The following is a 24164-nucleotide window of genomic DNA, read 5'->3' as shown; positions in this document are numbered from 1 at the left end:
TGACAGTGGAGGTCTGGTTGGCACCGCCTCAGGTCGCTGCTGCTGCTTCCCCAATACACTTTTACCGATGTGAGCAAAACTCCAATTATGGATATTTTTTACTGTGTTCCTCTCTCTCCTACAGAGCTCTCTGCTCTCAGCGGCTGAGCTCGGTCTGGTCTTCACTCCACTAAAAACGCAATTTCTTCAGCAAATGTTGAATATTTTCAACTTGTGTGAATACATGCAATTTGTGTGATTAGTGTGATTAGATGCAAACGTCATGTCTACTTGCATCTTTGAGAACTCATAACAGAGGGAAACAATTTCATTGTTTGAACTCGCCAGTTTAATTTTAAAAAATGTTTTCAGTGAATAACCAGTGGTCTGACTATTTTATTTTATTAACTAGAAAAAGAAGCTTTAAGTTGTTAGGTCGTGTTTTTGTAAATAACATGAAAATATGTGCTGACAAATCTGCAGACGTTGTCTTTCATTTGTGAATTAGTCTGGTTGGTGCTTAAGAGATTTTTAGAGAACCTGATTTTTAGAGAACCTGAGTTGTGTAAAACATGTTATTGAGTGGAGCAATTTTGAATAGGAAAACAGAGTGAACAAACAGCTCCATGAGGGAGATCCAGTCTTCAGTCCTACTTCAACTTCACACAACAGATTAAGGCAAAGAAGAAGCAACACTCAAACTTGCTTTGGTTTTACAGGATGAGGTGATGCAGAATTTATTTGCATAAAAAATCAACACACATTTTGTACTAGCTTTAAATGATACAGTAAAAAGTCCTTCTGTCAGCCTTGACAGGCTGTTACAAGTAAAGAATGAAAACGTGTGCAGCATCATCAAGCTCCAACATCTGACATCTGGCTGCAGAACAGCAAGCATCAAATCTCAAATTAACTCACTTATGGCATCTGTTAATGTTTTGTTGATCTTCTGGCTTGGAGTTTTGTGACAACAGAATCAGGAAATTATAGTCGGAATACTAAATGGTTTAGTTTTTAAACAATTTGCTCATCAATTGATTAGCTGGGCCCCAGGAAATTGCTATCTATTTTGATGAGCAATCAGTTGTTTAAGGCAATTATCAAGCAGAAAGTCTCTGGTTCCACATTCTTAAACCTGAAGACTGTAAATATGTGAACACATTGTGGCTGTGGAATGTTTTTGAACTCTCCACCATTGGTTCTGGGTATGTCTTTTAGAATTTTCTGACATTTTATAGAAGACCAAATAAATAGTTAATATAAAAAAATAGCTTCATAAATCTTTTTACCTCTTGGTTTGCTGGGGTCAATAACTTTTTTACACAACTTTAAGTTAAGATATAGAAATTAAATAAGACGACAAAACAAGGGGAATCTCTAAGTAATCTTTTATACATTCTTAACATATACTTCTGTAGAAAACATATTTACATTTTTACAGATTTTTTTCACAATATATACAGCATTTACATATAAATATAAAGTTATTTACAGTATTAAAGTCAAACACTGTGAGATGTTGTGATGTCTTGAAAATTTACTGGAGGTTTGTGAAATACGTAACGACACTGCTGCCCTCTCACTCCTGACTTTGGCACCTGAGGTTTAGATTATCTGCTTCTACCTGGGATGACATGTTTTGTGTCATTTTGTCCTGAAACTGGCCAGAAATGAATGATCTTTGGTCACGTGATTAGAGGATAAGAGACAACAGGGCTGTTTCAGTCCCAACACTGTTGTTCTTTAACACTTAAATGCTTGCCATGAACCGCTAGGTAAGTGGGCAAATGTTCTCCATATCTGAACCCTGTCAACAAACAGTTCACTTAACCCCGACTTGCACACTATCGACTTGTTGGCAGTAACGTGGTCATAAATTAAAAATTAATCATTTTCAACCTGAATATTGTATATAATATATTGTCTGAATATCACTGTTGTGACTGAACCTTAAAAGAGCTCTTAATATATATTAGAAAAAAAATCATCTTGACGACACTAATGAGAAGTATTTCTTGTTACAATAGAAATTATAACAAGAAATAATAAACATGCTTTTGTGATTTTAAGAAATTTTAAAGATAAACCATTTACAATAAAGCTTCTTATGTCTGCTTACATACGGTAGGCTGATGTGCAGTAGAATATTGGACTGTTAACTGTCATTTGGTGTCACAGCGCCCCTCTGTGGACAGAGCACATTTCACACTTTCCTGTTCTCACAGATTGTTCTGTTTGCATGAAGCAGCAGCGATGTTTCAGTAGAAGAGCAGGTGTCTGATTAATTCAAATATTCGCTTCATTAGATCTTTGTCAAAACTAACTGATGTGTATTTTCATTAATTCATGTTTTCAGTGCACAATGTAAGATTAGCATAGCTTGCTGCGTTAAGATAGGAGTCTGCTTTCTCTTAAAGTAAGTTCGGTACCTATCCCTATCACTTTATAGTGCATTCTGGTGCAACAACAGGTGAAATATGATCAGTTTTCTTTTCCACAGGTGTAAGAGGTATGACTTATTTCAATACATTGTGACAGTTATTTAACCTGTGTGAGTGAATATGTCTCATGGGACATTGAGTTGCAGAGATGTCCCCGACTCTGTTCTTCTTTGCTTTGTGTTGTGTGTTTAGAAGTTGATCAGATGCACAGAGTCTTTGTGTAAGGCTTCTGTAGGCAGAGCGAGCCATGGTGAGGAAGAGGATGGCTGTAGTAGTGTTCGATCAGAGATGACAGATTCGGAAAGGTCACTTCATTGTCCAGACAAATGTGTTCCTCCTGTCAAAACACCAGCAGTGAGCAGGAGACTTTGGTCCCGTGTTCTAATGTCATTATGTCTAATTTCACAACACAATAATATATGTGTAGAACTATGTCTTTACAGTAAATACTCAACAGAGAGCAGGGAGTTCCTTACCTCTTCGAACAGTCGGTAGTTTCTGGCTTTGCCAATACCGACATCCCACACCACCAGCACCTGGACAACACAGCCAAATGATGTTAATACGACTTGTTAGTCAGACTCAGGTGATACTTTACATCAGTGTCACAGGCTTCAGAACAAAAGATCGTGAGTTAGTGACCGCTTTCTGTCTATCTCTAATGATCGCATATGAAAACGAACCACAAATGAAATAGAAATGATAAGACCGTGACATAATTGGATATGTAACACAAACAGTAGATGCAGATAGATTTAATTACATAATATTAATAGTAAGTTAATGGACAATTCAATCTGAAGATCTGTGAGGTTTGTTTCAGAAATCAATCTTCTGCTATTGTGTGTGAATTAGATTATGTTTAACCTTAAATCCAACCCAATTTTTGCCACAAGATAAAAACAACAACAAAGGGACAAGATATTGACTAGGATTTTAGTTTTCATAATATTGCTATAACCATTATTTTGTCTAATTTTGTCTAAAGTATGAATATACACAATATTCATATTATACCCATGTTCCAAAGAACAAAATCAGAAGTCAATTACATCTGTGCAACATTAGATCACAAGAGCTTTTTATTTTGTACCTTTGAAGTTTTGGTTCCTGAGTTTCTGATAGCGTACAGTCCATCCTGTGGAGGGTTGAAGCTCTCTTTGAATAACCTGCAGGTGCAAACAATGGACACAAAAATATGTGTTATCAAAGAATAGTTAAGACGTCTAGTGAACTACAGCTGCAAGAAAGACTGGACAAGAACACATGTAAACAATAATGTGTGCTTTTTCTCTTCTCCATCTGTCAAATATATATTTAAACTGGTGTTAATAACAAGAGAAACTGCTCATAAATAAAGGAAATAACAAAGACGATGTCAGTAAAATAATTGCATGAAAAAAGCAGAAAGAGAAGGCAGTTTTTTGTTAGCCACTAGAGGGCAGACATCCCATACAGAGCAGCACAGCTATGGTCCAGATGAAGGAATATTTCAGTTTACAGCTTTATATTCTAAAAAGTGTATATATCTTACTTTTCTACGAAGCTTGTTTCAATCGTGTCAATGAACACAGAGTCTGGCAACTGCACCTGCAGAGGGAAACATCTGGTTAAACACAACTCAAAGAACATTTTTATTGGTTATTACTGATGCTAAAAAATAAAATAACAAATCAAAACACACAAAAAATTGTTTGAAAAATTCAAGTTTGTTAATATTTCTAAAAGATCTGTAGTTAGTAGAAAAAACAATAAAACAATAAAATTATATTGATGGCAAGGTCACACACACACATTTTAGACCTGCCTTTAGGCGTGTGTGACCTCACAATGATTGACAAGCACAGGCTTTGGAATTAACATATGAGCAATATTTAACAAGGTCAAAATTTTATTGACTTGTCTCAAATGGCATTGATGAAGTAGTAGTCAGTTGTTTTAAAATACTAAATGAAAAATATAATATTTCTTTTGTTGTTTTGATGTTTTGTCAAAGCGTCACAATTTATAATCTGGATAAATACTATTGTTCCATTCTCTAAATGGACAATGTCCTGTCAGAGGTTTTCTGATGCATAATACACAAATAAATATTTAAATATTAAGTTAACAATGTACCTGTTTGTAAGAGAAAATCACCCATTTTACTGTCCAATTTTGAAATCAAATTAATTTAGCTCAACACTTGAGGGAGGGAGGATGGAATGAGGTTCATAAAAGATGAAATACAAAGGCTAAGTGTTTCAATGGAAATGAGTGTGAGACAGGAAAAGAGCAGTATCCAACCTCAGTCGTCAGCCATAACCTTCCTTGTGGTTATGTGAATCCATTCTGTGCTATTGTTACAGCTGCTACTTTGTTTGAAACTATATGTGCACCACATATGTTTGTGATGAATGCATCACATTTACTCCTGACAAACTGCTGCAATCTGCCCCATACTGACTTCTCAAGTGATCTCCTCATAATATCGCAACAATTTAATCCAGTCTTGGATTTCTCCAAGTGGCATAATCTTGAAATGTATATGCCTGGAATGGGATCAGTGTTGTGGTTTGGGCACCTTCATGTAAAAGCAAAAATGATGTCCTGTTGTGTGAGCAGCACAGAAGCAGCATGTGTGCACAGTAATTCATAAGCCTGTAGTTGTCACCTGATTTCAGTCACTTACATTCTCATAGTCTTCATCAGACTCATCTCCTCCGCTGTGTTTGACCAAGTCTCGTTTCCTCCTGATCTCTGTGGGCGACTCGTCTCCCAGTGAACGGAAGCTTTGGCCCTCAGGAGATGCTCTTCTGGGGGAAACACATCTTAGTGAGGCAGCTTCAAACAGATCATTTTTGTGTTTCTTCGGAGTGAAAGATCTACACCTAGGTTTTTTTTAAGCATTCTGTTATGAATGTTTTATGTGCTTGAGTTCAACTTACTGAAGTAGGATTCCTGGCTGCTTGGAAATGGCTGCAGGCGGCTTGGGTTTCATTGTTGGCAGAGGCGGTTTGGGCATTCCTGCCTTACTGTGTAATCCGGATTTAAGTAAGGGAGGGACTGGAAGGTGGCCGGGCAGTGGTGGGTGACTTGAGGACATCTGGTTGAGAGACAGGGAGTTTGACATCAAAGGTCTGGGTAGGGGCCCTCCAATATGCATGGAATGAGAACTCGCTAGGCTCGGCTTGTTGTGGTGGTTGCTCGTCACCCCATGGTGGTTGTTCCCTCCAGTTGTTCCTCCATCCTCAAGGGGGCAGTGGGCAGGACCATTTAGGACCATCCTCATCTCTAACTGGTCACAGATGGGTAGAGTGGCAGGGGACTGAATTGATACGGCTGACAGATTCCTAAATTCTCTCCTGTCGCTCATGGGGCCACCCATGGATGCTGCCCTGGTCTGAAGAGTTCTCTTCGGGTTGGGAGGGGGAGGATGTGGTGGCGTGAAAGGAGGGGACCTTTGCATGTGGTGGGTGGAGGGAGGAAGAGGAGGAGGTGGGCCTTTGTTGGAGTCCTTCAGTATGGAGTGAGGAGGGACAGAGGGTGCAGGGGTTTGGGGTAATGCACTGGTTGGGATTCTGTGTTGTGACGGGATGGGAGGAGGTGGACCTTTGTGGAAACTTGGACTGGAGTCTTGACGGTGGTGCAATGTTGACGGCACTGGGGGAGGAGGGTAGGAGGGGGGCGGGCCAGTGGGTCGACCTGAAGCAGTAAAGTTAAAGAGTAAAGAGTTAAATTCTATCCTCTACATGTAAATACTACATACGTAAAGCATACATAAACTACAAACTTGATGTAACCAAAGATTGGAAGGTGGATTTTATGTCCTCATGCAACTAAAAACTATTTCATTTACACTCAAGTGTATTAATATTTTCTTTCATCTGTCTGCTTCAGTATCAGTGTGTGAAATCACCTGAGGATGCCTGTGAGCAGTCGCTGTCTGGCTTCAGATAGTCCTCCTCATCGTCTTCATCATCATCCTCACCATAATCTAAGCACAGAAAGGAGGGGTGGTACGGTTTCATAACACAAAAGTATAACGTGTGTGTTAAATGTGCATGTATTCACCAAGGTGGTCTTACCATGGTCTATGTCATTGACGGAGTGTTTGATATCCATGGGCCTTTCAATCGTGCCATAGAAACTGTCGGCATCCGAATCGGAGTCACTGTGGCAAAAAAGGTTATCATGAATAGATAAGATAAGATGGATAGAAAGATCAGGCTCTCTGAGCACTGCAGAGACTCACTACAATGAACGGATATTAAATGAGCTACTAAAGTCCAGTCCCAGTAACAGCATATGTTCTGAAAAAAACCAGATGGATTAGAGGCCATTTCAACTGCTAAACTGCATAAATTATAAATTAACCTGAAATTAACCAGAATTAGTGTCTGGTGAGGTAAAACTTTAAGTGTCATTAGTGTCGCAAGTGTCTGCTGAGCTGTTGCAACCTATGATAATTAGTTTGCAAAGCTCTCGGCCAGACGTTAAAGGTAAGATCACACTGATTAAAAAACAAAAAAATAAAAAAAAATAAACCCAAAAAGCTGAGATAAAAAAAAAGAAAAGGCTGACTGTGAGAAAGGAGAAGTTTTTGATGTGTACAGCTATGACACAACCATTAGGTATGCTGGCTTTGTGTCAGATTTGGTAGCGATGTTTTTTTTTTGTCTTTTTTTGATATATACTATAGTAACAATGATGATTTATATATTATGAATACTGAGAAATATGACATGATTTGCTGAAGTTACCTTGAGATGTGAGACTCTTTCCTGTCGTTATAGTAATCAATCTCCTTCCTCAGGTATCTCATCCATTTCTGCAAAAACAATAGCAATACATAGTAGGTGGTCGTGTGCGCATGCGTTGTCTGAATGATTCTTTTTTTTTCCATCATTATTTCATCATCATTTTATCATTTGTGGAGCTTTCATACTAAAAAAAAGTAAGGGCATGGAAATGACTGTTCAAATTGTGTTCAGTTCACAGTTAAGCCCTTGTATGTTCTTACCCTCCTTTCATCCTCGCTGGCTGCAGAGAAATACCACGTCCTGTGTTTCTTACTGAAGTGGACGATCTTAAAAGGAAACACATTACTGGATGTCGTCTCCTCTGCTGCTCTCATCACCCTGTGGAAGAGGAGAAATGTGTTATGACAAATCTCTGTAAGGGGGAAATACACAAAGTTAATCTCTACTGGTGACTTTCTGTCCTGTTGAGCTACCTTCAATCGACATGTCTACAGCCATAGCCTGGGGATGTGTTGAGTGAAGTTAATACATCCCCATTTAAAAGAATAAAGCACTTTGTCTTTTCCTATAGACAGGGGAAGATTCGGCTGCTTTTGCTATACTCTATAACTTCCTGTTTATGCATACACTCAAACACCCTAGATGCAAGAAGATGCAATTCATTGTGAACTAAACCTTAAAAACCACTACACGAAGGCTAAAAAGGCACCAAGCGGGGCGATGTGAGGAAGCTGAGATAGGTTTCAGTCTATGCAGATGTCCTTTGATGTGCAGGAGCGCAACCCAGTAACAACCAATCACACTGGTGTTGATTCCTTTCTAAAAAGATGAACAGACTTGCTTTCTGCTCCATTCAACAATGTGAGAGAACTTTAAACAAAATGGAGGAACAGCCAACTCCCTCTTTGTCTACTGTCCCTCTGACAAGCTGCTGGGACATGAATAATAAAAGACTGCATGAACTACTTCAGCGTGCCAGTACTGTAGTATCACGAGGAACTTACTCCTTAATTAGAGCTCAGTATGACATACTTCTAAACAACTGCAGTATATTTAAATGCGAACACACCCTCCTTCGGATTCAGACGAGCACCTGAAAGTGGTGCGTGTGTGAATGCACTCAAACACATGTTTCAGCATGCCTCATATAAAGCAGATTGATAAAGCAGACTGGTTTACATTAGTAACCACCATATACAGTTAGTTAACAAGCTGCAAGTCTGAAAGTATGCTAAAAATAACCTTACTCATGTTTTCACTCAGCGGCTGAATTTTTCACTGACCTGTTGTAGCCGTTGAGAGAGAATGCCCCCTGTGGGGCGGGAGAGGTACTGCTCTTAAAATAGTAGACACAGCCCTTGTGGATGATAATGTACCTCAGAGGCCCTGTAAGACAGCAGATATTAGCAATGCTTCCATCCATCCACCCATGTACTGAAGCTGAACATTCACATAAATAAACAAACAATTTTGAGATAACAATATATTGCCAGACATTCCACTTATTCTGTCCACCCACATTTATATCATCAACTCACATTTCATGAGGCTGAATTGGCTGCCTCCCTTCTTATGGAGGTAACCCGCGGTGGATACTCCTCCTGGCATGGTGAGGAGGTTCTGAGCCCCAATGGCTCGCATCGGCACCGGCCAGCACACCTCTGGAGATGACATGGTTCTGCCAGGAGACGAGAGGAAAAGAGGGGTGAGGAGAGGATGTTATTTTTATTGCATGACGTGTGTTACGGATCTACCAGTGAAGATGGTCACCTCATATCTCTTTCTAACATAAAGGGAGCGAGCGAACTGTAGCCTTGTGAAGAAATTAGTTTTGTTAATGATCCGGAAAGCCTCTCTGTTACCAAACCTGGTTTCTTATCAACTAAGTTCTCAAGCTCTCACACAGCAGCGGTTACAGAGAAGTCTTATAAAGGCTGCTTAGTCCTCTGAGTCAATACACATGCAGTGATAGACCATAGAGGATTATCTTTTATTCCAACAAGTGCTCTAGTTCATGAGAAATTAATAAAAACCTTAGAATATGTTTTATCTTGCAATCTTTCTTCAGTCCAGCTTGTTCCTCATTCTCCCCTAACCAATGAACATAAAACAATAACAAAAATGTTTTTTCAACCATAAAATAAGCTCTCACTCTCAAAATCTGCAATCTGTGTGCTACTGTAACGGTTAGGTGACAAAAAATACATCAATAGAGCAGTGAAATCTAATGAAGAGTGTATTTATTACTATGAAAAGTGAAGGTATGTCGTCTTTTGCTGTTGTTGGTTTGAGAAGATTTTGTGTTTAGGCTGCGCCAGAAAAGTGAGGACAAAAGAAATTAGTCATTGGTTGACTGGTATCAGTATACTGATGACATGTCATTTTGTGCTATGACAAGGTGTAAACATCTGTATACTTCTGTCCAGGCTCTTGTGCAGCTGTGCGCTGTGTCATTTTGGGCTGTTCCACATGGACGGTAATGACAATTGAAACTTGATCACACAGTAAGAAGTATCGTTCAACTGCCAAGACCAATCACAGCTCAGGACCGCGACTGCTGCCTCAAGCCACAGCTGCCACGACCTCGTCCACATAATTGCTCTCGAAAAGCAAACTGAAATCTGTGTGTTTTGAAAAGATTCGAAATGCCAGAAATACCAAAAAGGTTTGCTCCCACATGATTGGCGTATTCATTCTGAGCTTATCGTGAACACCTTTCATAAGTCCCGTTCTTTTGTCACAGGGGCCAGTGATTCACTGATTTTCGTCGATGGATCTGGCAGCTGGTGCTATCAACAGTCAAACAAACAAAGCATCATCTAGAATTCATTATATCCTCTTAACCTCAACTTTTCTCTCAATCTTAAAAAAGAAAGTATTTGTCAGCAAGTCCTGTGAATGATTCAGGTGTGACTTCCTCAGGCATTGCCTACCTCATGTTGAGCCTCCTGTTGATGCTCTGAACAGCGGCGCTCTCCCTCAGCCGACTGACTGTGGAGGCTAACACTGTGGATGCTAACGCTGGCAATAGGTCCATGGCAGAGATGCCGAACAGACTCAGCCTTGTTCTTTTCCTTTTGCCCTCAGTGGGTTCACTGTTGCTTCTCATAGGATTTGTCGGTCTGCTCTCTTGCCTACCCTGATCACTCGGTCTTCATTTCACCATCTGATGCTCTCTTGCTTTTTGCTGATCTCCCTCTCTCTCTCTCTCACCCTCCCTCTCTCATAAACAGACTCAAACTGAGATAGTGAACTTAAGCAAGCGCATTCATACACAGTTTTGCTTGAACAAATACACATTCAGTTGAGACAGGAAACTCATAATGTCCTGAGTCATTTTGGTAGAGTTCAGAGCTTCATGTAATAGGTGTGTGTGTGTGTGTTTGTATGAGAGAGAGAGATTAGAGAGAGAGAGAGAGAGAGAGAGAGAGAGAGAGAATGTGGGAAAATGAGGGAGAAAGAGAGTGCAGTATTTGAAATAAACATCCCAAGTGAAGTCCTTCATCCTCTCAAGTGTTTATGTGTAACTTCCCGTCTATCGACAGCATCTCCTGACTTCAGAGAAAGAGAGGGAGGGTGTGTGTGTGTGTGTGTGTGTGTGTGCGAACGTGTATGATGAAGTGAAAAACACCACATCTGAGACTTCGTTCCAAAATCCACTCCCTTTCTCTGAGATAAACCTACAGGAATGGTTGTTTGTCCATTCAGTGTACCGAAACAAATCTGCCTTCTTTCCACCTGTTTGATAAGCAGGTTGCCACACGTGGCTGTGATGGAGGCAGGATATGAAGAATCATTCAGAGTGGGGAAAAACCTTTGGCCAGTTCATCCTCAAAGGCATGCATGTCTGCTGCACAAGCAAAAATGGTGGAAGTGGGATGAATCAGAAGAGAGAGCTTGACTTTGACTTCAGGCTTAGGCCCATGTAGAGCTGAGTATAAGCTATTAGAGGCTACTTCACACATTAGCTAGCTGATGCAGGAGCTGTTAATAATGTGATGCGACTGTAACAAAGGACTATGACAAGACCGACACACGTTTTGTTCTCCAACCACAGCGGAGTCCTTACCCCTCACATTGTTAGGCACAAAACATATACTGGTAGGTTTTTTTCACTTCATGACCTGACTGTGTTAACCCCACCCAAACACAACTCCACACCAATGAAATGCAGCTTCAGCTTCAGATCAGGGAAATTACAAGTGAACACTATTCTCAATTAGTTTAATGAAAACCTCTCCAAATGCTTGCGAAGGAAGAGAGAACAAGAAAACGTCGACCTGACTCTTGAATTTTAAGTTGTGCCTTCAGTTACTCCTTTGGCAGAAAGTGAGATGTTGAGTCAGGCTCCAAGAATTTAGTAAGAAAAAAAAAAGAGAGAAACATTAGAGAGATGAGAGTCTGGACAGAGGGGGGGAGTGAGAATACAACGCTGATAAAAACAAACAAAGTGGAGGCGAAAAAAAATTTGCCTGAGAAACAATAAATCACCAGGGTGGAGCTGCGGCTTGTCTCTGACCTCCGAGTGCCCTGTATGTGTGTGTGTGTGTGTGTCTGTGTGTGTGTGAGGACTTCAAGAAGATCTACAAAGGCTACCATGTGGTTTGCTTCTCCGATAGTCCAGTGTAACATTTGCTGATAACCAGCAGACACAATAGATAAAAAGCCTCCATTCTGTAGCTAACTAAACCTCAGCTCAGTGTGAGTGAGGTCACCAGCTGCTTATCATCGATCCAAGGATTTCCTGAAGTCATCGTTCAGCTACAGCAGAGCACACGTACACACACACATCAAGCAGACAAAACTCTGACACTACACTCAGCATTTTCCTGTTTTCTATAGGAAGAGGCCTGAAAGTTAATATTTCAGCATTATTCCCTTTTTCCAGAGGAGAAGGATCTGCTCGTGGGAGATCAGGCAGACACGGGAAGGAATGGCAACACGCTGTCAGTCGCATTCACGACATTTCAACTGCTGCTCACTTGTCAACCGACATTTACTATTTGCAGTGCACACCCTTAAACTATCTCTTTCACGTCAACTGAAATCTCAGTTTCATTCACCATTTAGAGGCCAATTTACATGCTTTCATCTTCTGCTCTTTTAGTCACATTTCAACAGCTTTCAGTGCATACATTAAAACAGCTGGGCTGCTGACAGTGTGTGGTGTTTAAAATTTAAATTGCAAAGACTTTGTTAAGATTGCCGTCAAATAGAAAACACTTAAAACGACACTTCAGAGCCTTGCTAAGTGCTGCAGGCGCTTCAGCAAAAACCGCATCTCCCACTGGCTCCATCTGACTGCGTTTTTTGTCTCATATGAAGAAAATCTGAAATGATTCAGAATAATTATTCTTAATAAACTAGTAATATTATGACAATTAAGAAATAATAATATTAGAAAATGTCACAGAATTAAAAGATCTAATTTTAAGTCTTATTCCCAGTGCGTAATTTGTGTCCAATGAATGCAAACGCATGTGGACGATCTTTTCCTGAGCCTAAACACTATATTTTGTTGTGCCTAAACTTAACCAAAGTACATTTTCATGTTAAGTCACATGTTAGGCCTAATTGCAGGAAGGCTTTGCCATACACGCTAAAGGCTAAAGGCTAAAGGCTAAAGGTTCATCCAGAAGCACAGGGTCGTGTGACATGTGAAAAGATGAGATGGGAATGTGCTGAAAATCTGGAATATATTTAATATAGCATGTAATATTTTGAAACTGTGACTCCATTTGCAAAAAAAACCCAAAAAAACAACTTTTTCTCAAACTTTGTGGCCCCAATACTGTTCACAGGGACTTGGATTAACAAAATGTTTGCCATAATTTTGTTACCTAGATTGTTTTTTGTGCAACATGTGCAAAAAGTCTTTTATCCATAAAAATATTAGAAAACTAACAAGTACCTTACAAAAACAACCACAATGGGAAAGGGAATCCTGTCCTTGCTGAATGACTGAGTTCCAGATCACTCAGATTACCAAATAAGTAAACGTGTCAAGTGAGGTCACTGCCTCCATTCAGAGGAAATGATGAATGAGGTGGTGAAATACAGTCTTTCTCTGTCAGTGGAGTTACAGGATTTCAGAGTATTGAAGCTTATCCAAACAATGTCCTCAAGGTATGAGAAGCCAGAATTTAAACTATTCACAGATGACCACAAATATACTTTTTATTTGAAAATGCAGGAAACAACAGCATCATGGAATAACTCATTAAACTCTGCACTCCTAAAACCAGTTTTTGTTGATGTTTTATTTAAAAAGGATAAAAGTGTGTTGAGGCTTTGAACCCTCTCACCCTGCTGCTGTTCTGTAGTCTGCTGACATCTGTGCACCAGAGATGCTAATCGCACAGCAGCTGTTTGTCAGGAAGCATAGCCCAGAAGCACACTCATTCAAACATATTTCCTCCCTGGACATAAACATACACACACCACATAAAACTATGTCTGGGTTCAGCAGCGGTCTAAGGTAGCATTCTCTACGAGACTGTAACGTTTTCAGTGATGTTTAAGCCATTTTAATGGAAATTTAACACATGTAGAGCTGACTGTCAAATCAACTACTGGTAATATAATGAAAAGGAGCTGCATTCCACAATAAAAGACAAGACACATTCAAAAACACAGTGAATGTTTGTGTTCACTGTCTGCTCCCTCACTACAAACAGGACTTAAGGACAGCAGCTACCGTGAAGCTAAAAATACATGGCAACTTGTCAATGATGGCCAACAGTTGTTGTTGCGGAAGTTTGACCAGCATGAAACCATAATGTTCTGGGCTTTTTTATTTATTAAATACTAATCTGGACCAAAGAAATCCTCATAGAAGACAACAAGGACAATGCCAGCCCAAACAACAGCAACGTCCCATCTCTGAAAGCCTCTCAAACGCTACACACCCTGCAAGTCATGACAAAAATGTCTTTGAGGATGTGAGTTTGTTAGTCTGTTATATGTGACAAGAGTCTAACGGAGAGGAAGGAGGGCTGCACAGGACACAGCAATGACACGAGGCTGACCAGTCTTACAAGAGAAATTGAAACTGAAAGAGGAGCAGCTATGTGATGGAAAACCCCTGATGTATGACATCATGGGGCAGCATTCCTGTTAAATTTACTCATGAGGACGTGACAGTGGCAGGGGAATACAAAAATGTCTACATCTATGTCTGGCATGGGTTTATTTTAGTGGGGCAATTATCGAAACTGATATGCAGCATTTTTTCTGATTATCAGTGTGACTGTGTCCTACCGCACTGTTCAGGCTTTATTGTAGCACAAAATATTTTTTTTTTGGATGACAACTTTAATTTAATTTTAATTTAATTTAAGTTACTTTATTAATCCCAAACTGGGAAATTACTTTACTCTGCATTTTACCCATCACTGATTGAAACACACACACATGCAACACACAGTGAAACACACAGCAGCAGTGGTCTGCATCAGGCGCCCAGGGAGCATACATATTGGGGGTTAAGTCCCTTGCTCAAGGGCACATCAGCCAGCTAATGGAGGGGTGGGGACATTATCACTCCACCATACTCAAAATTTTCCTGCCTAGTGGGGGAATCGAACCAGTGACCTTCCGATCACAAACCGCTTCTCCAACCTCTAGGCCACAGCTGCCCCCAAAATATGGGACAAAATAAGTTTAAATTCATATGTGTACACGCCATCTCAGCAGCTGTGATTTCGACAGCTGTCAGGTGCTGGCAGCCACATCCAAAGCCCCCACATGCATGTGTGTGTTTTACCTCAAACCTGATTATTAAGCCTCTGCTGCCTCTGCAAGACACAGAAACACACAACCCCGGGCAGAGGGAAATGTCAGAAGTAAACCGCTGTCTGTCCTGCTCAGGAAATAGATGCTTTCACACAGAACTGCATTTTTACCTACAACAGCACGCTTCCTGTTCCCATTGATGACCGACCACAACGGTGCCTCCACTGGTTCAGCTTCACATTTTTCAGGTGCGAACATGTGAATAGAAACCGAGGTTTAGGAGGTTTAGAGAAGTCTGCACTCTGAAGTTTTTTCCTCTTCCACTTTATGTGTCCAGTTGACTGAATAAGGCTGTGACAGAATGTGTGAGCACTGACGACTTGGAAGGAAAACCGTCTGAAATTTGAAGCAGGAAGTGTAACTTGCTATGGTGTTAAAAATGAATTCCTTCCACCTTGTGTTAGAACTAGAGTTTGACATATAATTAAACAGGACTTGGACATGCAGCTAGAAAGATGATTATTTATTTGTTTCTTTTCTTTATCTCATGTTGTTGTAAATGAGTCCTCTTTTCATGTGGGTGCCCATTTAAAGATGTCATCTCTTTGTTTTGGAATGTTGTTGGCATCTGTTGACATTATGCTGGCAAATATAAGAAAGGAGCTAACTAATGTGTTGAGATGTTTTCAGTTTGGTTTGTCTGCAATGAAACCTACCGCTTTTCGAAAAATAGCAATAGTAATTTACAGCTCAGCAAGGATTTCACCATAATACCATGCCCTAAAAGGTGAAAAATACATACATGATGCATTTAAATGATTTCATTTTAGCTGATTAGTCTGATGTATGCCTTTTTATCTAGCACTGTCATCAGCTCAGTCTTTAAATTTGTCCCCTGCTTTTGTTTTCTAATGAATAAGAGCAAAAATATTGGCGTTCCCATCGACCTCAGCTGCACTTTCTGCTGCTGTTGGAGAACACGTTGTCACTGTGAGCATGCTAGCAAGCTCACAGTGTAAGATTTTGTTGACTTGCACAGTTTTTAGCAGTAAATTGTAGGCCTCATGCACCAGCTTGGTTCATCCTGTGATATTTGTAAGCATGTCTGTTTACAGATGGAGAGCTCATGCACCTTTAGGCTGTTGAGTCCAAACTAAAATTTTGGAGCAATGCACATGAAGTCCGACACAAAACATTTCCAATGTTCGATTTCTGCTTCTTTTCACATAACTGGTTGCAGCTGAGTCTCCAAACTCTTGGGGCAATGATAATATTTTGATGATGAGCTTCCACTGACTGACAGTCAGAGGAAAGATCATAATGTTATGCACACACAAACACACACACACACCTGCAGCAGTGGATTCATTGAAAGCTGAAATAGTAAAAGCAGATCCTCTTTCTATACCTTTGACTTCTCCAATGCATCACTACTTCCTGTCTCCAAATATGGTTGTACTCCACAGGAACAGCACAGCCGTGACAGTTCCAACAGCTACAGGAAGGATTCCTCTCAGACTAACATGCTCGCACACTTACACACACACATACACACACACACAGTCTTGTTTCCATCACTTCTGGGGACATTACATAGACTTGCATTTATTTCCTGGAGGCTTAACCACCACCTAATCATAACAATAAAGATGACTTGCCTAATCCTAACCCTTTGTGAAGATAAAAAATCATAATGTAGCTGCGTTTCCTGAAAACAGTAAACACAACAAAAAATACACAGAATACACATGTCGGATTGGAGAGAGACAGATATTGAAGCGGAGAGAGAATGAGAGGCAGGAAGAGACAGAGACAGCATTGAGATTTTGCACTGACTACATGCCCACCCTCCCTCCCCCCCGAAATGGGGTCAAAAATGAGAACACGTTTCCTGTAAATGCTGCCTTTCCTCTTGTCTGTATCTGATACAAACCTCGCTGAGCATTTAGCAAAGCAGCAACTGATAGCTAACGTGACTGGTACACCATCGCTATCATCACGACCACATGATTATCCACAGGAAAATAAAATGCATCTGTCTCGATATTTAAGGGTAGAGTATAAAATAACTAAACACTGCAGAAAACTGGACCTTCAACAAAGTGTCATCATATAAAAACCCTATTTGTGACTTTGGCACTTTGTACTTTACTCAGTGATTTGGTCACATGGCATTTTCTACTCAAATCTCAGTGGAAAAACATTAAGTCAAAGGCATTTTGGTGGTCTCAACGATGTCAACTGTCTGCCCACAATGACTAAATGTTCGCATCTTATGGGAAACAACCTGTGGACTCCCCACAGTGTGATTTTCCCTCTACTGTTGGTATTTTTTTCTTTGTTACTCTGCTGCAATGGTGGAAAGTAATAAAGTGCATTTTAAGAACAGCACTAGAGAGTGCTATTCTTAAGGTCATTTTCCAAACAATTGTACTTTACTTGAGTATGTCCATTTCTGCCACTTTATACTTCTACTTCACAATAATTAAGAGAGAAATATTGTACTTTTTACCTAAAACAAACAAAAATAGATATGCTTACAAAACACAAAATCAAACCAGTGCTTCCAAACTTTTTTGGTTTGTGTCATATACATAACCATTCCAGATACTAAAAGGTGAAATTGCTCTATATTTCGCAAAAAACTATGAATTGAAGAAAGGTGTATTTCTATGAAACTACATGATGCCTATACCATCCGATACATCCAATAGCAGCAGGAAGTGATCTGTCGCACAACCTACTTGGATTTGTAATAATGTACTTTGCAATGTGGTTACATCATACTCTCTGTAATCAAGCTGCATTCAGTATAACAACCTCAAAGGACACAGGTTTAACGCCCTCGTACCCTTCTTGCTCTCTTTTGTGTTTGTGTTGAATAGCGTCATTCTGCTCTGTGATCTGCTACAGTAGACATTGTATTGGTGGCATTGATTTTATCATGACTATTTCCTCCATACTCCCAAAAAGGAGCTCTTTAGGAACAAAGGTCACTTCAGGTAAACTCTAATTTACTTGATCATGCTAGACTTTAGCTTCTTAATTATGCATCGTACTACTTGCCTGCACAGATCTCAGGTGAATATACAAAGTACTCAATATGACACTGCAGTGACTGCTGCAGTGTTGCTGCTAAAAACAGTGCTCATTTATATTCTGAGGATGTCAGATGAATGTTGTGTTGTTATGAAATAATGCATACATGTTTACCATCTCCTAACAGGCGCAACTTGTTCTCTACACTAACTGAAGGGTGCTACGATAGAAACAGCAGCCATCAAATGAATGAATTCTGAGTTAACAGCATATGTAAAAGACATACAAATGTGGATAAAAATGTAAAGTTAGAAGATTAAGACATAAATGAAGAAATTCTCCAGCTATAGTGGGCAGAGTAGCCAAGCAATCACTCAGTTCCTTCACTGGATTTAGCATTACTAAATCAAACAATTAGCCGTTATAGTTGATGTAACCCTTCAGCTGAGTGGTATTCCAAACCACATCTAATACCCAAGTTAAATAGTTAAAAATACCAGTGTCAGAAATCACAGAAATCAGAAGGGATGAAGACAGAATCCAGCTTCCAAGATATCCCTTAACTCCTTCAAACAAATCTTAAACTTGGTCACCAAACCAAGGCAGGTAAGCACAACCTCCAGCCTGCTTCATACACTCATACATTAAGTAACAAAAAGTGGATGTCAGAGATGAGACCAACAACAGAAGATGAAGTCTTCAACACAACATGTGCCATGCAAACAAAGAGTGAAGATAACTTACATGACATTCCTCTGTCCCTGAACACACATCCTGACGCTTGGCTTCGAGCTCCTCGCAATTGACTTCTTCTTCTTCATGGATGGAGCTGACATGTCGGTGGACATGGCAACGGCAACACAGCGCAGTAAACCACCATACTTTTCAATCACAAGCAACAGACAATAGACGCACTGTCGGATGGACCGAGTGCAAAATGGACACACGCAGATCCAAGATTAAAGGAGTGGTGAGAATCGGAAGAACAGCATAAGAATACAGATCAATGAAGGAGTAGATGAGTGGAGAAAGATTAAAAGCAGAAAGACGAAAAACAATTCAAGTGGAAGGACGGAAGATAGAACAATAAGTCGTCTTGCTGGTTAGGAAGTCTGTTAGAGGTCTGAACGCTTGATATTTTGCCAGTCACTTCCTGAAGGGGCCTCCTCCTCCATCCTCTCCAACCATGGCTTCTCATTGGCAGACCGGCTGCAGTATGTTCCTTCCTGCTTCCTCAGAGCTAGAATGTGATTGGCTGTCAGATACAACCCACACCTCAACACATACATGCCTCACACGCTCGGACCTCAGAAAAAAGGCCGCGGGACTTTCCACCCCCTATGAGTGGAACAATACAGCGGTCAAAAACTGACTGCACACACACACACACCTATAGATGCCTGCAAATACGACCTGAAACTTAAGTATTCCTGTGTGAGGCTACAGGTATAATGTCATGCCACTTCTTATTTGTTATATCTGAAGTGTGTGACCGAACAACTTCTTTCATGGTATGTGCTCATACACACTTGATACTTTCCCGTTCCACACACATCTCATATGTACCATCATTTCAGTCTTACAGACCACCAACACATCTTCGTATTGTACTTAAACATATTCTCTGGAGTTGTTTAGTGGGAGAGACAGAAGCACCGTCACAAGTTGACAAAAGCCACTGTGATGTACTTGTGGTGGTTACCAGAAGTTTGATCAGTAAATGCATAAAAGAGGTGGGCTGGTGTCCAGTAATTTCTGCATTTCATCTTGATTGTTCTATCAGTGCTTGATCTGTTAGTCAGCAGTTATTTTTCCAGACATTAACTTGTATCGGTTAAAGTATTCCACATTAATACCAAAGAGACAAACATGTTCAGAGAAGATTAGATTGGGTTTAGAGCACATCTTCAATATATGGGCTGATGAGGAAGACTTGCACAGCTGTGGCAGTTCTATCACACACAGCAGAGACACAGTCAAGTGTGTGCTGTGACATGATATTCATATTAGTGAGGGCTACCGGTTCTTGTTACAGTGAGTCACCTGCCCACTTTGAAACCTCCAGCTCTTTGTTAGTCAGCAAGCCAGAAAAAAAAAAAAAAACCCACACAAACTCAAAGACAAAGCAAGCAAGTGTGACATATTCTTCAAACATCTGATTGCTGTTCATAATGAATTCAGTGATTAATACTAATCATCCTTCATCATTAAGGACAGTTTGTATCTGAAATCAGTGTGAGCTGGCAGTGCAGTCTGTGGTGCTGCAGAAAAACAATCGCAGCTCTGCTTTCTCCTGCTGGTGGAGAGAGCTGTTGTTAATGGACCACTTACAATGGTCCATTAACAACAGTCAGACACGGTTAGCCAGTTAGCACTTCGAGGCCCTCTGCTGAATCCAATCTTGGTTTTGCATTTGTCTTACAACAGAAATGGAAAGATAAGGCAGTGCCAACACCTGCATTGTTGTAAACATAACCCTGAACCTGAACACTTTCTCCTTGTCTTTGTCTCTTTTTTGCTTTCTTTTCTTTCTTTTACCTCCATCTGTTCCACCTCGCCTGCTCTCTCTGTTTTGTTTTGACTCATTACAGCCTGGTCTCACCACATTCAACCAATTTCTTGAGTCATTTCGCGTGTTATAGGAAATACTTTTTGTTAGTCATAATACGCTGTTAGCTGTCAAGCTGTCAAACTCTTATGTCATTTTATCTTGAATGAAATAGAGGGAAAAAAAAAACTATGGGGTGATGTAGTATACAGAGTGAGAAAGCCTGTACATGGGAGAGGCTGAGGTGGTGGAGTGGTGAAACAGCCTTTCAAGTCTTTCACCAAGAAGACCAGCACTTGTGTTTCATTTGAAGCCAAAATTAAACACTGACCTATTTTAAGTTATGGGCACACATAAGTAAACGTATTCCAACTATTGTTGCTATACGATACTGGTGTGAACCTGAACTGAACCACACAGGCAAAAATAGTGTAAAACATCATCAGGTCACACTGTCACACAGAACACGTGGAGGTGTGTGGAGGAGTGGCGGCAACATGACAGAAATAGCTTCACAGAAATAGACTTCATTCATGATTTCAGGATGTCAAGGGCTACTTTTAACTACATCTGTCAGCACCTTTCTCACAAGAAGACACTTCAGGAAGTGAGTTATATAAAACATGCATGAATTCCAATGGGACTCTTCAGACCCAGCAAAGAAAAAAATCAAATCTGTATCTGATTAAGGACCACTTATAAAAGTGGTCATGGAGTCACGAATTCTTGGTATGACTGAGACGTGACTCTTTGGACCCCAGCCAATCACAGCTTACCATTTGTCAAGGAAACGGATGATCAAGAAGGGGGTATACTAACAGAGGACCCACTGTCCACCTGATGGTAGAATAAACAAAAGTTAACGTATGTAAGCCTGCTTTAATGAATGGAAGTGAAGCTGTCAGCTGCTTACAGGTTTACTGAAGTGAACTAAAACTAAAATAATTCCTCCTTGCTTCTACATGTTCACAGTTGTGCAAAGATGAGGCTCATTTTCACAGAACGTTATGTAGGAGTTGTCGAACTACGTATACGATCAAGGCATACTGCATAGTGTTTCTCTGCTGAAGCAATTCATTTAGGTGAGATGATTTGCTTGACTGATTTGGGTGACAAAACTCTGTTTTGAGATTTTGTTACACATACTGCTACCAACAGCTAACAATGAACTTACATGCTTAAAAAGTTCTTTTGAACTGTATTAAGAACAGTATTTTTGTTTATGTCTTTATTATCTCCTCTACTGTATATTACCACATCAGAGCTTCATGACTTCAGTCCAAATCTACATCTATTTTTGCCACTTTACATTCACATGTAGAAAAAGAGTAGCATGCCACAAAACATTTGGCGTCTATTAGTGAAAAAGGCAACAAGAGAAGTGTACCCAATAAGATACGTCACTTCATTCTAACTGGCTCTGTATGGCCCCGAATGAATTAGACAATACAAGCGTCAGTCGTCAGTCGGTTAATTCACTTGGCTCCTAAAAATAGCCAAGATTCACAAATCCCCCTCTTCATTAGCCTGGATCTGTTGAGTCCTTGGCTATAATGTCTGCTAACAACTCATATAAATGCAAGATTATAAATCACACCATTCATAATCTCTTTATTATCTACCCCGTTCTAAGTAGTTGTTAGCAAGAAACTGTTGCAACAAATAGCATAAATTACATGCACTAGCAGCAGTTGCTACCTTATTCGTCATCAGGGGAATCAGGGGGCCAACGATGTCGAGTCAGAAAAAAAAAAACTTCCTGCATGGCTGGAAACATAGCTGATCTGGCTCAGCTGGATCAGGGTGTAACTGACTGAGCTGAATGAATGCACATGACTCATAGCGCCAAACAGATCTGGATCCACAGCAATCATGACTGTTGGGTTATCAGCAGTAATGTTACATTACATGATGTTTATTTAATACCCTACTAATCTTATTTATCCCAAAGTCACGACACCACATAGCAATCGTGTAGCTAACATTTCTTGGTGTCTTTGGTAGGTTCTTGGTCATACTGACTCAGGTGACACAAAGGACTCAAGTAACTCAGATCAGTATATTGAGGGATCTGGAAGGACTCAAGTCAGTATGCAGAACCGGATTTAATCAGAAGGTGTCTGTTCAAACAGCCTTAAAGTTTATAACCTTCTTACTAAAAACTATGCAATACAAAACAAATCCACAAAAGAGTGAAAAACATATCAACACACTGCTGTAACCCTGTGGTAATGCTACCATCACCATAGCTTAGCAGGGCATCAGAAAGATCCAGAGATTCCTAAAATAAAAGTCTGCTTTTAAATTTAACATTAGAGTAACTGACGCAACAAAGAGTCTATTTTGAGTGCTGAGCGATACAAAATGTTTGTTAAAATGTCAACAAAGATATTTTTGTGATAACTGTATTTATCACATTACAGCAAATGATCGGAAAAATATAAAATCCAAGTTCCAATAATATAACTAGCAGTGAGACTGAAACTAGCAGATTCAGGTAAGGATGCCGATTTTTTCCGAACCTGTAAACTTTAGTCTCAGTTAGCCTAATGTAGTCCTCATATGCATACTTAACACCCTTTTCAGGGGTTCTCATTTTTACATGAGATGACAGGAAACTTCAGAAAGTTTCAGTCGAGACTTTCCATTCAAAGGCACAGGGTTAGGCTTAATTATCAAGGCTGTCGTTCAATCAGACTGTTGTTATTTCAGCCAGCAAAATTTAAATTCACAGGCTAAAATGAAGAAGCCTGCTTTTTTTTTCAGAAATGGCAAATGAATTTCAAATGAACTGTCATCTTTATCAATGTAATGACGTCCAAAGCTGTTCAACATCCTCCCGGATCCATATTCCTGGTTCTGATGTTTTTTTTGTTTGTTTTTTTTTCATCTCAACAGTATCATTTGCAGGTATATTTTTTTCCTTATCCCAATAGCGTCTGAGAACATATAGTTTTGTTAACTATAGACAAAGACCCTTGAGTTAATGCATGATTCTGGACTACATAAAATTTACTTGACTGCTGAGCCATTTGACTAGAGAGCTTGACAGCTAAGAAAGTTAAAGTTGTGTTCCATTGTTATGCATTACTTGAAATCATATTTTTAGACTAATTTTACTTTAAAATTCCAGCCTGAATGTAGCCATTTATTTGAACAACAGTAATTTGTTGAGAAATTTGAAGGTCATATCATCACAATGCAATTCTGCTGAGTTAGTGATATGTAGTCATTGCCCAGCCCTACACTCCACTGCACAGGAGTTTGTAGTTTTGTAGCTTTTCTCTCTGGACTCAAGAAGTGACTAAACTGACAAAAACATGATATGAATTCTAACAAAATAAATAGCAGAAAAAAAATTACAGTATCAGACTTGGATATCTTAAGCTGCACTTTCTGTGTGTGTGGCACTAGCACTTTCTCCTTAAACAAATCTAGCAGCAGCACAGCTATGCTTTAAAACAGAAAATAAAAGTTCACAGCTTGTTAAAAAGTTCAAACTTACCCATGGAGTGCTGTGTCAGTGGTGTAGCTCTCCTCTCCGTGTCTGTGTCATCAGTAGTTTGAGCCCTACAGAACCCTTCAGCCTAGTTCACTTCCTGGTATGGGACTTCAGAGCTTCTGCATGAAGTGTCATGACGCCCTCCCTCTTTTCAACCACAAAAGAAACTGTCTGCAGCG

At 39.9% G+C, this 24164-nt stretch overlaps 1 protein-coding gene across 5 annotated transcripts; it reads right to left on the bottom strand.

Moving 5' to 3' along the window:
* Positions 1-1355: 1355 nt before the first annotated feature.
* On the bottom strand, positions 1356-24100 carry sh3bp2 (SH3-domain binding protein 2). Of its 5 annotated transcripts, none has more exons than XM_046375602.1 (13): positions 23989-24100; positions 8701-8840; positions 8446-8548; positions 7423-7540; positions 7163-7230; positions 6488-6573; positions 6319-6396; positions 5348-6104; positions 5092-5215; positions 3955-4010; positions 3514-3589; positions 2897-2956; positions 1356-2757 (listed from the first exon to the last, which is right to left on the bottom strand). In XM_046375602.1, exons 2-13 carry the CDS (start codon positions 8834-8836, stop codon positions 2620-2622), a joined length of 1800 nt encoding a protein of 599 aa, XP_046231558.1. In that variant the 5' UTR covers positions 8837-8840; positions 23989-24100; the 3' UTR covers positions 1356-2619. The 5 variants fall into 5 exon arrangements, with proteins under 5 accessions (XP_046231558.1, XP_046231557.1, XP_046231555.1 ...); XM_046375601.1 differs by lacking the exon at positions 23989-24100 and adding an exon at positions 18680-20005; XM_046375599.1 differs by lacking the exon at positions 23989-24100 and adding an exon at positions 10096-10741.
* Positions 24101-24164: the final 64 nt, after the last annotated feature.

The sequence above is a fragment of the Scatophagus argus genome, chromosome 20 (assembly GCF_020382885.2).
Source record: "Scatophagus argus isolate fScaArg1 chromosome 20, fScaArg1.pri, whole genome shotgun sequence".
Classification (NCBI taxonomy): domain Eukaryota; kingdom Metazoa; phylum Chordata; class Actinopteri; family Scatophagidae; genus Scatophagus; species Scatophagus argus.
The sequence above is the reverse complement of the archived record's forward strand: the minus strand, read 5'-3'. Positions and strand labels throughout refer to the sequence as shown.

Bases quoted from the DNA above. Each gene is read 5' to 3' on its own strand.
- sh3bp2 (XM_046375599.1), bottom strand. From the start codon at position 10,271: ATGAGAAGCAACAGTGAACCCACTGAGGGCAAAAGGAAAAGAACAAGG. The intron at 6,105-6,318 runs GTGATTTCACAC...TTACTGCTTCAG, and splicing joins CTGCTCACAGGCATCCTCAG to GTCGACCCACTGGCCCGCCC. The intron at 4,011-5,091 runs GTAAGTGACTGA...TTCCCTCTGCAG, and splicing joins CTGATGAAGACTATGAGAAT to GTGCAGTTGCCAGACTCTGT.